The sequence below is a fragment of the Eleutherodactylus coqui genome, chromosome 1 (genome assembly GCF_035609145.1).
Source record: "Eleutherodactylus coqui strain aEleCoq1 chromosome 1, aEleCoq1.hap1, whole genome shotgun sequence".
NCBI classification, from domain to species: Eukaryota; Metazoa; Chordata; class Amphibia; order Anura; family Eleutherodactylidae; genus Eleutherodactylus; species Eleutherodactylus coqui.
Genome location: NC_089837.1, coordinates 361,602,993 through 361,619,088, shown reverse-complemented (window position 1 = coordinate 361,619,088; position 16,096 = coordinate 361,602,993). Strand labels below are relative to the sequence as shown.

The window sequence follows — 16,096 nt, the reverse complement described above, 5'->3', positions numbered from 1 at the left end:
CGAGCTGGGGCCCGCAATTCTGGGGGTGGGTAGGACGTGAGCGGTCCCAGGCTCTGACTCTGTCCCAGTCTCCACTAAATTCACCCAATGTGCCGTCAGGGAGATATAGTGGCCCTGCCCGCCTGTGCTTGTCCACGTGTCCGTTGTTAAGTGGACCTTGGCAGTAACCGCGTTGGTGAGGGCGCGTACAATGTTACGGGAGACGTGGTCGTGCAGGGCTGGGACGGCACATCGGGAAAAGTAGTGGCGACTGGAAAGAATTTTGCGCAAGCCTGCTGTAACACTTAGCTGGCTGTGTATGAATTAGGACAACTACCCCCAGCAGAGACCCAGTACACTGAGGACGGTCACAGGCAGCCCAAATAGATTTTTTTTCCCAAATGTTTTTGGAAAGGCCCACTGCCTATATACACTAAATATGTCTTCTGTCCCTGCCTCACCACTACTGGCCCTGGACAATGTAAAATTACTGCAGACTGTTTCACTGTGGACAGGAATACAGCGGTGATGTAACAGGCAACACAGAGCCAGGAAAGAATTTTGCGCAAGCCTGCTGTAACACTTAGCTGGCTGCGTATGAATTAGGACAACTACCCCCAGCAGAGACCCAGTACACTGAGGACGGTCACAGGCAGCCGAAATAGATTTTTTTCCCCAAATGTTTTTGGAAAGGCCCACTGCCTATGTACACTAAATATGTCTTCTGTCCCTGCCTCACCACTACTGGCCCTGGACAATGTAAAATTACTGCAGGACGCAATGCTCTGCACGGCCGATATACAAAAAAAAAAAATGTGCAACACTGCAAAAAGCAGCCTCCACACTACTGCACACGGTTAGATGTGGCCCTAAGAAGGACCGTTGGGGTTCTTGAAGCCTAAAATAACTCCTAACACTCTCCCGATAGCAACTCCAGCAAGACAGCACTTTCCCTGAACTATGTCAGAATGCATCTGTGGCGAGCCGCGGGAGGGGCCGATTTATATACTCGGGTGACACCTGATCTCGCCAGCCACTCACTGCAGGGGGGTGGTATAGGGCTTGAACGTCGCAGGGGGAAGTTGTAATGCCTTCCCTGTCTTTCTATTGGCCAGAAAAGCGCGCTAACGTCTCAGAGATGAAAGTCAAAGTAACTCGAACATCGCGTGGTGCTCGTTTCAAATAGCGAGCATCTCGAACACGCTAATACTCGAACGAGTATCAAGCTCGGACGTGTACGTTCGCTCATCTCTAGTAAAGTCCTATGTGTCCCCCCAAAAAGAAACAAATATCTTGGCAAGACAAAATCAACTTTAGAATGCAGCATTCCAAAAGGTGAAATTTTGTTCTGGGCTCGAAAACCCCAAACAGGTTTGTTTATGAAAGAGTTAATGCTAACCTTAGTTTTGTACACCTGATCATCACAGCAAGCATGATATGGGGGTGGGATTCACAGCCCCATATTGCGCTCGTCTGTGTGAAGTTAGCCTAAGAGCTTCTTCCCACATTTGTATGTGTTTTTGTGCACTCCTTAGCGTAACATATTTGCACTATGAGGCTTTTTTGCACGTGTATCTGTGTATTCTTTTGTATGTTTTCATGAAATTGCACGTGTGCACATTTCACACCTCCCATAGACCTTTGGTGCGCACAAAATAGAACAGGTCTTTTTTTTTGCACACGAGCAATGCGTACGCAAAAATGGAAAATGTGTACGAGCCCATAGATATCAGTGGGTTAGATTCTCTGCATATTGCAAATTTTGCGTGCACAAATATACCGGTATGAAAGAGCCCTAAATCTGATTTATAGGCTATATGCTGACATAATGCTTCTTTAAAGTAAAAAATACTTCTCTAAAGTCAGCACAGTATCACCTCCACGGGCTGAATATTGGGAGGGCTAAATGTGGGCTGTTAGTGCAACCAAATTATGTGCCACTTGAACAGATCCTTTTACCCACTTACAAGTGAAACTTACTTTCTGGCCATAAAAACTAATTAAGGCACTTCATAGAAAAAGCAATAAAAGTTTATATGCTCTGGAGATAAGATTGTGAGTATGGTGGATCATATGTGTCACTTTGCTAACTGCTACTTAAATTTGGCCTATGAATGAAGTGTTCTCCACTTATTCTTCCTATTCTACTATGATATGTTGTCCGGAATAGTATTTTTTGGGTATTTTTCAATGTAAATTAAGTATCAAGAGGCTGCCACAAGGGGTCTCCCTTCCAGTTTCTTTGAAATCCACTGCCTGTTGTTGGGTATTGAGTTTCTGGGTATGAGAGGCTGGGACATTTTCTTAGTCATAGGATAGGGACTGCCTTCTCAGACTGCTTCCCTACACTCATGGGCTGGCAGATTTGCAGACACAAATTGCTTGTGTGTGCACATTATATTGGGTTTACTAATCATTTAGCCAGAGTATCTTTAAATACCTGACTTCTACAATTGTCGTGGGATAGCAAAGGGGTGGTCATTCAGATACTGCCTCCCTGCTTATTGTACCTGAGACAGAACAATGCAGTATGGGAATTGAGAGAAAGGAAGTGCATGACAGTGAACTACTGGCTGAATTCAAGGCTTGTGACATGCACCCTGCCTGCAAATGGATTGCAAACAACAGGGCAGCAGAAAAATGGGGAAGACCACCTGAAAATCAGAACTTACAGACATGAAACAGGGTGCACACAGCAGCAAATAAGTTGGTAAGGAGATCCGGCTAGATTTTAGAAAGCTAGTTAAAAGTTTGGGTATGCTTCAATGATTGTGATTGGTTCATTTAGACATGGAAGTGCCTGAGGGGACCAAAAGGACCCAAAGCCACATGAGAATACACCAGTATCATTAAAGTTGCATGGTAGGTTGTGAGCATTTTTACAGATTTTGCACGGGGGTTCAGATATTATCACAGGGGAAAGCTACTGCTGGATACACATTTTCTCCTGCAGAGATCAAGTAATACTACACAGTACCTACATTGTTGTTCTGAGTCTGCCACTCTTTGCAGGTGATCTTCCCTATTATGATATCTATGCCCTAATAGTGCATATGCACAGGGACTATCCTAGTGTGAAAACCTACTTAATAACCTCTTTGCTTTATCCTAGTGGAGATCTAGAAGCCATCTATAATAGTAAGGACCAATGTTGGAATAAGAACATATTCATGTGAGGTGATAATATCGAAATTTAGCATAGTTTTTCACATAGTAGCCAGATGTGCAATAGTACAGTAGATGCCATTCACACAATGTACTAGAGATTGTTGCAATTTTACATGTGGTGTTTCTGTGAAAATCATACCTATCTGTAGTAAAAAAATATAAACTTACCTGTCCACCACTGCCGGGCTCAGATGTGTCTAGCCGCCGTTTGTTCTCTCTGCACTGCTCTGAAGCTGTGTCTGATTAGCTGAGTGCTCAGCCAATCACAGGCAGCGCTCTGCCATTCATTGAATTCAAGGCGCTGCATGTGATTGGCTCAGCGCTGTGACAAATCACAGGCAGCGCTCAGCTGTCATTCAATGAATGACTGAGCACTGCCTGTGATTGGCTGAACGCTCAGCCAATCAGACGTAGCCCTTTTTTAAAAAAAATTTTAATACAGCTAGGGATAATTTTTAGGGAAGGGCTTATATTTAAAGCCCTTCCCTGAAAAATCCCTGCGGGGGTGCTGGCGTCCTATTGCTTTCAATAGGGCAACGGCATCCCCATTGAAATCAATGGAAGAGCTTCGCGATGTGGAACGGATTAATGGCCTTTCCATTCATTTTAAATAGGGAAAATTGATTTGACTTATGAGTGTTTTGGGTTAAGAGGTCCATCACGGAACGAAGTAAACTCTTAACCCAAGGCACAACTGTATCTGTAAAGAGGTATTGAAGTTTTTCTGAACATATTTCAGCAAAAGTAGAGTTACAATGGTCAAAACTTAGTAATGAGTTTCAAGTTACAATGCTGTTTGTAACAAAGTAAAAAGATTCCTTAGGCCACTGATCAATGTGCTCATTGATGTGTGTGGAGATTCCTCTCTCCACGCACACCAGCGGATTTTATTTGCAGCCGATACGTGCGGAAATAAAATCGCAGAATGCTCTATTTTCCTGCGGATCCTGCAGAGACGGTTTCCATTGAAGTCAATGAAAGACATCCCTCCCGCGACACACCCGCAGCTGTCACTGTGGACGTGTCGGGGATCCACGGGAAAGCAGGAGATTAAAAAAAAAGGCAGTGTGCATGCGCCAGGCGCACCAGCCGGAGTGCCCGGACGCATCCGCCATACTGAAGAAAGAAGATCTGGCTGTGATGGAGAAGACCCGCACTGGATCCAGAGAGGTAAGAACCTGTCTTTTAATGCCCATGTCTGCGGGCACGGGTGGATTCAGCTGCGGGATTCAGCAGCACAATCCATGCGTGCCCGTGTGCATGAGGCCTTAGGATCGTTTTACTCCACAGGAGAGCATATTCAGCAAAGCAGTTGCGAAATATTCCGCCCTGTGTGAACAGTCCCTCTCACTGATGCAGATGACATATATAGTATATTAGCTTACACTGGTGGGGTTCTAGCTACTAAAATGATTTTACAAATAGACAATTAGAGCAAAACGTTAGAAGTAAGGAATAGAAATGCGGCTAAGTACTTACGCCATAATGCCTGAAAGGTGGAACATTTCTGCAGTTAAGTATGACAAATAGCTATATAGGAAGACAAAAAGTGGCTCAATCACACGGATATTGCGGGTGAATCTGGTGGTGAATGCAGCTACCAATCCAAAAACGATACCAATTAAAACACCTCCAACTCCCACGACGACGAAATTAGCCACTCCAGCCAGGATGTCACTTGTTCCAATTGTTTTCATCACACAAAATGCTTTGAAAATATTATACAGCGCCTAGAAACACACAGGAAACAGGCATTATGTTACATATAGGAATACAAATGGCAAATACATAGTAACAATATTGCATTTCCTGCTTTGAATGGCACACTATTTTGGAATCTGAACCAGCAAATTGTGCCCTCTCTCTATTATTGAGCCCACTTTACATTTCAAAACTTCCATTATCCATACCCTTGCGATAAAAAGTAAGTGAACACTTTGGAGTTACCTGGCTTTCGGCATTGGTTAGTAATTAAATGTGGTCTGATTGTTATCTAAGCCAGGCCATTTTCACTTGGCCAAGAAAATAGTGCGAGATTTGTGCGACACAAATCTCGCAGGAATATGAACCACATTCTTTTGAATGGGGTCATACACATGAACAATGTTTGCTCGCATCACAGGAAAGGAATAATGGCACATCCTGATCTTGGAGTCTGGCTCACAAGTTAATATTGGGTTATTATATAACCCAGTATAAGCACCTGGCTATCTGCAGCAGTTCCAATAAATGAATAGAGTGGTAGAGTGCACACATGACCACTGCTCCATTCATCCAAGGATTCTCTGAATCCCCGTTCTCACAGTGGTTAGACCTCCACCAATTAGCTACCTATCGCCTCTCCTGTGGATGGGCGATCAATTAGTTTTGTGGGACAACGCCCTTGAAGGGATTTTTTGGCTCTAAACTATTGATTGATCAATAGTTTATCGGCAGGACTCCTAAGCAGCGGATTAAAGAGTCCATAGCACTTGAGTGAGCATTGCTGCCTCTTCTCAGACATGTGAAGTCATGTCCATCTGTCACATGGCCTGAGAGGACCTCAGTCCCATTCAAGTAAATAGAGCAGAGCTGCAATACCAGGCACAACCACTATACAATGTACAGTACTGTTCCTGGTAAAGACTTAAGTGAAAGTGGTGCTCACCCGAGCGACAGTGTCACTTCAATCAGCTGATCATCGAGGATCCTAAGCAGCTGACCCCAATCAGTCAACTATTGATGATCTATCCTGAGGATAGGTCATCAATAGTTTAGTGCTGTAAAACCTCAATAATGATGTTATCTTTCCTGTGCCAAAATGCGGTTTCATTAATCTGCAGTGCTGTAGTGTTCTTTGGGCGATCCTGAGTAGGAGTCTGATGAAGTGATAAGATGCATTCATTACTCCACCCATTTACCTCACATGGCTGTGACAGTTTCTCTCCTCACTACCTGCTTGTCACAGGTAGGCAGTGGCGTGAGGGAGAAGTAACTAATGTGTCTCAAGAATACATTAGATTCATACTCACTATTACCATACTGAATGGTATTGATAAGAGAGTAAGGTGGGTGGGGGGGGTTATATCTTTGCCCAAGAGCCTCAACCAACCTTGGTCCATTTCTGACTAGACTGTAAGCAAACAAGGAGTGCCCAAGTGTATGTTCAGTACAAACACAATGATATAATTTTTTCCAGAACACCTCTGTGAACTCTCATTATAACAATCTTTTACCTTTGGTCTAATTAATACTGTATAATCAGAGCTCAGTTTGCAGTATACTGTAGTATCAGCGCTCCAATACAAAGGCTGCCAATAACTACTTTATTAGGACCTAATTATAGATACTAAAGCAAGTGATTTATTAGCAGTTTAAAAATTATTGTGTCTAGCATTTTGGTAGATTATTAATAGTGATGAGCAATTAGTGGAATAATTGGTTCATGCTGGTATCGGGCTGATTTCACGAAAATCACTGTGAATCGGGACGGTCAGTTCTGACACCCATTAAAGTTACTGGGAGTAAAAATCTGGTTCACTAATTTGCCCTACAGAAGATCGCCAATGCAGCCAAAGACCCCCAAATTGCATGGAAAACAGACACACATCTGGGAAACATTTGTATCCCCAAAACTGATCAAAACAATGTACAGTTGTATAAGGGTCAATCATAGCATATGGGTGTCACTGAAAACAAGAGAAGACCCACAAAGGGTTTCCTAGATCAAAAATTGCAACAAGGAAGACATCAGATGTGTTGCTTGTTTTAAAAGCAATGTTATAAAGTACACAAAGTACAAATTCTACCAGGTCAACAAAACAGCCGAGCACTGACCTTCTCCAAGGAAAATCTGTAAAGCTACGGGCTTATTTACACGAGCGTATATTGGCCAGCATTTTCATGGCCAGCTGATATACACTTCAATCTAAGCAGTTCCCCCTTCCCTCCCACTCACTGTCTCTCTGCCTCTCTCCTCCCCTCCGAGTGGTTTGTAATGGCAGGGAGCGGGGCGGAGGCGGAGCTAAGCTCCTGCCCCTTGTTCATGGCCAGCAGTGGGAGTGGGCGGGACAGAGCAGAGCTTAGCTCCGCCCTGTCCCCTCCCATTGCAAATGCCAGAGTGGAGGAGAGAAGCAGAGAGCCGGTGAGGGGGAGGAACTGCTTAGATGGAAGCGTACATCGGCCAGCCGTGAAAACGTCGATCGATATACGTTTGTGTAAATAAGCCCTACAGCTGTTTCTTGTGCTTTAGAAAATGTTAGTTTTAGGAGAAGAAGAATAAGGAACTATAGTGGAAGCAGGAGAAGGAGAGCACCAGCAGTTCCACCACCAGCAGCAGTAATAGTACATTGAGGAACAGTGTGGTCTTTGATATAAATCTATGCTCGGTCATATTTGAGCAGTTAGCACGCTGGCAATTTTTAATCAGTGGACTCTGCTTTTAGGGTCCAGTAGTCAAGTGAAATCCACGCTTGGTTCATTTTTAAAAACATGTTGAAACCCTTTCTGATAACATACTGGCAGTGGGGCAGGCAAGGAAGCCTAGAGCATGTTGTACAAGCTCAAAACAGGCTAAAACGGCACACACGTCTTTGATCTGTAGCCACTCTACAGGTGTCAAGTGATCGATTTCCATACAGCATCTGCTAATGGCATACACCATCTGGTACTCCGTGTATGCTCTCTACTGCTGGCCAAGCCTTTGCAACATATGCAACATGGAATTCCACCATGTAGGCACATCACAGATAAGACGGTTGGGTGGTAGCCTGAACTGTTGCTGCAGCTCCACCAGACTAGAGGTGGTGCTTTTTCCAGCATAAGATGGGATGTAAACCTGGGTTATTGTTTAAGAAGTCAAGCAAGGTACATGAGATTGCCGAGGCAAAGGTCTGGTAGCAGGATTGCTTCTCTGTCACACACAACCATGCCTGACATCAGATTATACAGGGTCAGCCACATACCAACCTGAGCCTGCAGAGCCATCAACAACTCTTTGGCTGTGTGGTCGCAACATTTTGGCGTTTACCATGTGCACCACTGTTTGGAGTTTCGATTTTGTCACATACAGATATCTGTGCTGATGTGGAAGTGGTCAAAGGTGGCATGAAGTGGTGGAGGAAGAGAAGGAAAAGTAGGAGGGTGGGTGACAGACAAGGATGAATGTCCCACAACTCTTGGGGGTAACATGAAACATGGACCACCACTTTCAACTTCATGGCCCACCTGTAGGACATTGATCCAGTGTTCTGTTAAAGATATGTAATGGCCCTGCCCATACTTGCTGAGCCACATGTCCATGGTCAGGTGCCCCCTTCTACTGGCAGTCGTTTGCAATGCCATGGACACATTATCATTCACATAGAGATGCATGGCGGGAACGGATGTTTGTGCAAAGAAATGGAGGCTGGGTATCAGGTACTGTAGAGTTAACATGGAGCATCACTTTGTGGAAGGCGCCTGTGTCCAGTAGCCTGAACGGCAGCATTTTAATTGCAAGCAGTTGTGCAATCCTTGCGTTCAGATACTGTGCTTGTGGATGGTTAGGGTGGTACTTTCTTTTATGTTATCATAACTGAGGGATGGAGGGCTGGCTGCTGACCTGAGACACGCTAGAATATTAAGTAGATGTCAGTGTCGGTGAAGGTAGTGGTGATGGTGGTGGCTCAACGTCTGCTCTCCATGTTCTCATACTGCATGAATAGGGAGGGAGATGGAAGAGACAGCTACAGCAGTGGAAGAAGGAGCAGGATAAGGCTGATTCTTTGCCTTCTGGCCCAGGTGGGCTCTCCAAAGCAGCGGTGGTGGAAGTTCATGTGACTGCTCATACACGTTGTGTTAAAGTTGTTTACGTTCTTGCAACTATTCAAACGCCCACTGCAGACCTTATAGATGACCACTTTTCTATCATGACGCGCAATTTCAAAGAATGCCCAGGTCGTTTGTGCAGGCCTAGCTGTGGCACTGAAGTTGGTGCTGTTGCAACTAGTAGTACCTGAAGGTGGTGGCACTGCCCTTTTGTTTTTCTTCAACACCGTACCCACTGCCTCGGCAGTGTGTTGCCCAGCAATGTCTATCTTTTCCTTCTACCCCTACAAGCTGCTATCATGACTCTCCCTGCCTCTCCATGTTAGATTGAGTACTTTAATTCCACCTCATCTTAATCTTCATGGTCCTTCTCGTCCCTGAATAGACTCTGTTACAGTGAGCACCGGGAGCTGGCACCTTTATTTCCACATTCCTCTGAGTACACATTGCCTGTGAGGGTCTGAAGATGTGCACTGACCCACATTTTCTTCTTCAAAGGTTAAACATAGTTGGGTATCAGTGCATTCAATGTCTTGGTCTTCTACCTCTGGTTGTTTGGACTGCCTGGTTGACATCCCTGACACTGAATGCTCAAACAGCTCCTCAGACTGATCCATGTAAGAATAAAAAAAATAAATCTTGTTATTGTATAGCCTCAACTTACTCCGCAGCACTTTCAGGTAATTTTATTTATTACCCCCCACCAAGCTGGGTGCTCATTTTACCAACCTCAGAAAGATGGAAGGCTGAGTCAACCTTGAGCTGGCTACCTGAACCACACAGGGATTGAACTTGCAACCTTTAGGTCATAAATGAGAGCTTAGGACTGCATACTGCTGTCTTAACACTCTGCGCTGTTTTGAGGTGACAGGTTCCCTTTAAAGCAAACTCAGTCTTAAACAAAAACTTAATTGTCACTTCACTTGTGCAAGCATTGGATGACCCAACACTTTCAATACTCTAAATGCTTTTAGGATAAAGAACAAGACGCCTATTGTATAATTTCTCGGCATGCACTGTTCCTTACTCAGCATGTCTGGATCTCTGTCACAATGCATCAGTTCCAACTCCTCAGATGAGTGAACAGATAAATGTAACTTTATATATTAGAAAAGACAGTAAACTGAAACTAAATGTGATGTGACTTCAAAAGTTGTATTTAGACTCTGTTCAAAAGCCGCAGATTTGTTACCGAAAATTACCATTGACTGCCCTATTCATCTAAGTAGGATTTACAGAGATCAGTTCACATGCTGCAAAAACAACCACTTCACATGTATAACATGGACTTTCAATCACAGAAATTTTTGCAGCAAATACTCCTATATGTAGCTAGAAAGTTTTTGGGTCCAATTAACATAAGAGGTATCAGTAAATCCTTGAAGGACTACTCCAGTGAAAACACAGTTTTTCATCTCTCCCTTCCTCACCTGATTGCCTGTCACACTCTGGACGTCTCCTATGTATACTGCAATCATTTCCATGCAGTGCAGCCCCTTGTCTGATGCTTATCAGTAGCGATGAGAAATTAGTGGAATAATATCAGCTGTAGAACTACCAAAAATTATGCTAGGCAAGACAGCAGGCATGCTGCTTGTTTTAAAAGTAATATCATAAATTTAGTAAAGGACAAATTCTACCAGGTGAACAGAACACCCAAGCATGGGGCTTCTCCAAGGAACAGCAGAAGAGCTACCAAATATTACTGCAAGGGAGACAGCAGGTGTGCAGCTTATTTTAAAAGCAATGTCATAAATGTTGCGAAGGACAAGCTGTACCAGGTAAACAGAACAAATAAGCATGGGGCTTCTCCAAGGAGAAGCTGTAGAGCTATAGCTGTTTCTTGTGCTTTTGGGAATTTTTGTTACAGGGGAATAAGGTCTCACACCAACTTGCGTTCTTTTAATGATGCGATATCACTGCGTTTTTTTAACGCGATTGTCAATGGAACTTTCTACTGTTAAAAACGTATCGCAAGTTGGTGCTTTGCAATTTTTGTGCGAAGTGTTTTTAACATTAGAAAGTCTCATTGACAATCATGCGAAAAAAAACGCAGCGATATCGCCTAAAAAAAATGAGCAAGAAAAACACAAGTGTGCAAGAGCTCTTAGGGGAAACACCCACTTGTGTTTTTTTAACGTTGCGATATCGCTGCATTTTTTTAACGCAATTGTCAATGGAATTTTCTAATGTTAAAAACGCTTCGCACAAAAATCACAAAGCACAAACTTGCGATGCGTTTTTAACATTAGAAAGTCCCATTGAAATTTGCGTTAAAAAAACGCAGCAATATCGCGTTAAAGAAATGCTAAATTCCACCCCATCCCGCCCCCTCACATTGCAAATGACGGAGAGAGGGCGGGAGCTCAATGCACTGCTCCTGGCCTGCCTCCTGCCCCTGCAGAGAGAGACAGCGTATATTGGCTGGGCGTGAAAACCCGACCGATATACACACGTCGGAATAAGCCCTTAGGAGAAGGAAACATGGCAGAAGTAGGAAGAGAGCAGCACCACCAGCAACAGCATCTTGAGCGCCCAGTCTGTTTCTCATGCAAACATGAGAGCTGTAACTCCATATTTCCACATTTTTATATTTTTCATTTGCGGAGGTAGTAGTAGGAGAAAACATGGTGGAGGACAGCAGCAGCTCCACTATCAGCAACAGCACCTTCAGGGCACGGTGTGGTCTTTGATATAAATATATGCTCAGTCATATGGGAGTAAAATTGCAAGCATGCTAACTAATCAGTGGAATCTGCTTTAAGAGTGCAGATGTCAGGTGAAATTCACACCTGCCTGGTTGATTTTTAGAAATGTCATTCAATCCACATTGTCTGTGTCAGGCTGATGCATTTGTCAGTTATCACATTCCCAGCTGTGCTAAACACCCTTTCTGACAGCACACTGGCAGCGGGGCAGGCAAGCACCTCTAAAGCATGTTGTACAAGCTCCGGGCACTCATCCAGCTTAGAAGTCAAAGGGGCCAAAACTGTGTCTAAGTATATCTACGCGGGAGCTGACATACTCTTTGACCATCATGGACAGGTGCTGCTTTGGACTGTCAGTCCTACTGTCTGCTGTTGCTGTAGACTTCTGTTAGACTTCCCCTGCCACCGGTGGTAGTGTTGCCAGTACAGCTTACTGCTCATCCACCTAAGCCACAGGACTGTGATCCATTGCAGATGCATCTCCACTGCCATGGGAAAATGCTCTGCTCAAGCTGCTTAACATTCTGTCCTGATTGTGCTACATTTTGAGGTCCCCCTTCACTGCCAGAATGAGATTTGTCATTTTGGCCTTGCAGTGGGGAACAAGGAAGATGGCCTCCCAGAAATGATATGATGTTTTGATGTGGGCTATATAACGATCCTTCTGCAAGCACTTCTGCATAAAAGCACTCATATATCTCAAAATAGATGATGACCCACATTTCTCAGAGTCAGGCCTAAGAGTGTCCCCTGACTGGTCTCACCATCCACATAGAATAGCTGAGGTTAGTGATAGATGGAAAAAATATTGCATAGGCCCTCCCCTGCCTCTAGACCTATACTGCCCCCTCCTCTTTCTCTCACTCTTCCTCCTCTATACTTCTCTCATGGATGGAAAAACATATCAGAGAAGATGCCCCCTTTCTTGCCTAAAGCCTACCTCGATGTTCAGTAATGCCAGACTGGCCAGACAGTTAGCAGATTGGTATCTCCTCCTCCTCCTCCGATAACACCACAGCATTGTCCCTGAGGCCCTGTAGCATCTGTTTCAGCAGGCAGACAACAGGAATAGTCATACTGATTAGTGTGTCATCAGGAATGACCATTTTGGTCACTTCCCCAAACCAGGTTAAAACAGCACAAGTGACCGACTCCCATACAGTGACCGTTTACTGCATACACCATCTGGTACTCTGTGATCGCTCTCTGCTACTGGCTTAACCTCTGCAACATATGCAACTACCACCAGTACGACTACTGGAATGTCCCCTATCCCTTGCTTTCTTCATGTTTTTGTGTTTTCATTTTTATTTTTTTTGTTGTTTAGCTTTCAGTTTACATTAAGTTTTCAGCTAACTTTGTAGTTTGCAGAAAACCACTGGCAGCTGTGTCACATATGCTAGTGATTTGTAGATTTATATTGTCCAGATTCACAAATTTGAACTATATCTAAGTACGCAAACACACACAATGTCTTTTTGCCATTTCCCTGTTAAGGTTTCTTTTTTTAAATTCTCAAAAACCCACTGGCACATGCTATACCGCAATCCCAGGGTGGCACGATATGTGAAACCAGAAGGCCTTTTGGGAAATTCAGTTTTCACCTGATTTTCACCAATAATCACATTGGACTCAGTCGATTTGATTTTGCTAAAATCGTGGTGATTTTACCCCCTGGCCAATCATGACAAGCAACATTACTTAGCAGGCACCATCTTAATGTTTCTTTCACTTTCACATTAATCCCATGATGCATCAGCATAGCATTACGCGATCAACTACAGACTGTACGATCTCTGCAACACTGTCATTATCATTGGTATTCTATATTTACCTGAATATTCTACAGACCATAAGTATACAGTCAGGACGATGTTTTGTGATCTCCTCTATTATAGCTGTGTGACTGGAAGTTTGTGATCACTATCAGTAACTGTGGCAGGACTGCCTGTGTCACTCTCTAGGCCACACATGTCAAACACAAGGCCCTCTGCCTCATTTTCTGTGGCAAGCCGGCTGTGCAACAAGTTCCCTCACCCTCCGTTCTGCTGTCAGTATCAGATCGTCTATTGGCTTGTTTTGTCTAGCAGAGCAGACAAAGATAGAGGATTGCCGATAGCACCCTGACAACGGCTGCAGAGGAGGGAAGAAGCCTGCAGATAACATGATCCCTGGTGCAAGGAGAGCAAGACTGAGGAGGAGGAGCAACTGCAGGATGAGAGCTCTCACAGGCCCTCCCTCTATTCATGGTAGAAGATCTGGGAAGACATCAGGGGCCCAAGTATGCAGGAGGGCCCAAAAAAGGACTAAGAGCAGCCTGTATACCTGCCATTGAGTATACAGATCGTTATGTTATATAAACATATATGTTTGCATTGTGTATAAAAATGCAAAAGTGTCCATGTGTGTGTGTGTGTATATATATATATATATATATATATATATATATGAGTGTGCGTATATCATATATATAATATTGTGTGTATATATGTATGTACCTGTGCGCATATATTATACATATATATATATATATATATATACAACCGTGTGCACTTGTGCGTGTATTTATATATGTATAATAGTGTGCGTCTGTGTATATGTATGTATGTGTATATATATATATATTATTTTTTTTTGTGTGGGGGTCACTTTTTACTACTCTGGCCAATATAGGAGCTACAATGCGGGACCCTATTACTACTGGCCACAGTGGGGATCAATATTACTACTGGGACCACCTTGGGACAACTATGACTTCTGGGGCCATTATGAGGGTTACTATTACTACTGGGGCCACTATAGTAGCACTATGACTACAGAGGCCATTATGGGGGTCGCTATTACTACTGGGACCACTATAGGAGCTTTATGACTACGGGGGCCATTATGGGTCACTATGGAGGTTACTTACTACTGGGGCCACTATGGGTGACCCTATTACCACTGGGGCCACTATGGGGAATCCTATTACCACTGGGGTCACTATGGGGGACCCTCTTACCAATCAGGCCATTATGGGGTTCGCTATTTCTATACAGTCTTACAATTACAATCGGCCCTTTGAAGGCAATCATAAGGCTGACGTGGCCCCCAGTGAAAATGAGTTTGACACCCCTGTTTTAGGCAGTTTGTGTGGAATTGACTAGAGAATGAATACATAACTCCAAGCATTTGGTCAGAAGTGAGATCACATGACCATCTGAAGAAAAAGAGGACAGGAGTTTCAGATAGAAAGAAAGAACTAACCAAGGTAACACTACCTGACATATATACCAGGGGGCTGGGCTAGCTACATAATAATTGATGGACCTGAGTAGACATTCAAATTTCATTTATTGTAGATGTGATTCCTATTTTTTCTACTATCATATAGAGAAAAAAAGCAGCTTGCCAAAGAGAACATACTGGAGAGAGCCAAATGAAACTTTTTCATTGTGAGTTTCAGTGTGGAGCAGGTAAGACTGGTTAGAGGGAGATCTAACTTGCAATATGTATAGAGAACATTGTGCTAAGGTCACTATTGCCAGCATTTGGTATTTAGTCAAAGAAAAGTATCTTTACTTGCAATTTCACATGTGAATTCTGGCAGTAATTGGTGGCAAAAGCAACTCCCAGGTTCACTTAGGCCTGCTACTGGAATGGACAGGACATTCTGATCGGCAGGTACTGTGCTCTAGTTCTAGGCACACTTCCTCAGGCAGGGCTGCAGATGGCTACCTCAGCTCTGCCGTCACTCTCAGGGGCTAGCTCCATAATGCCACTGGCTCTTACCTCTCTCTTGACTCTCAACAGTGTGCTCAGGTCTGTTATGTCTGTCTCCTGACTACTCGCCACCAGCCTGTGCAGGAACAGAGCTTAATAATTCTGGCTCTTTCACAAACTTTACTTCTCACACGACTACAGCCTAACTCCTTCCAGTGGTTGCTTCTCTTTTTTGCCATGTTCAGCAAGAAATACAATGTTTAACCCCGTAAAGCTATAGGATGTACAGTTACGTCCTGCAGCTTCGGGGTATGTATGAAGGGACATCAATGGGCGATCTCGCTCCATGCAACCAGGGTGTTGGCTGTTTCTTACCACCCCCCACCCGCCTGCAACACCTCCGATAAGCCGCACCGCTCATCGGAGCTGTTAACTCTTTAAATTTTGACAGCAGCATTTAAATGCCCCGACTGATGTTCGGAGGTACCATACAGTCCCCCGCAATGAGATCGTGGATTGCCGTGCAGTTGTCATGGCAGCTAGGGGCCTTCTGAAAAGCCCCGGGGCTGCCATTACAGAGTGGCTATCAAGCCACACCCACGGCATTACATCATACTGCCGGAGCAATCAAAGCCGTGAAAAAGCAGTAAAAATGAGTTTTAAAATTTTTTACTAATTATTAAAAAAAAAAGTAATAAAAGTTAAAAAAAAAACCTTTTGCCAGATTTATAATAAAATTATCTAAATAATTA

At 43.8% G+C, this 16,096-nt stretch overlaps 1 protein-coding gene across 1 annotated transcript in view; it reads right to left on the bottom strand.

The window, feature by feature from the left end:
- Positions 1 to 16,096, bottom strand: part of LOC136577875 (sodium/hydrogen exchanger 2-like) — a 64,345-nt gene that overhangs the window by 23,539 nt on the left and 24,710 nt on the right. The window contains exon 3 of the mRNA XM_066577796.1: positions 4,627 to 4,877. Coding sequence (XP_066433893.1) covers positions 4,627 to 4,877 — 251 coding nt within the window. The remainder of the gene's footprint in view (positions 1 to 4,626; positions 4,878 to 16,096) is intronic.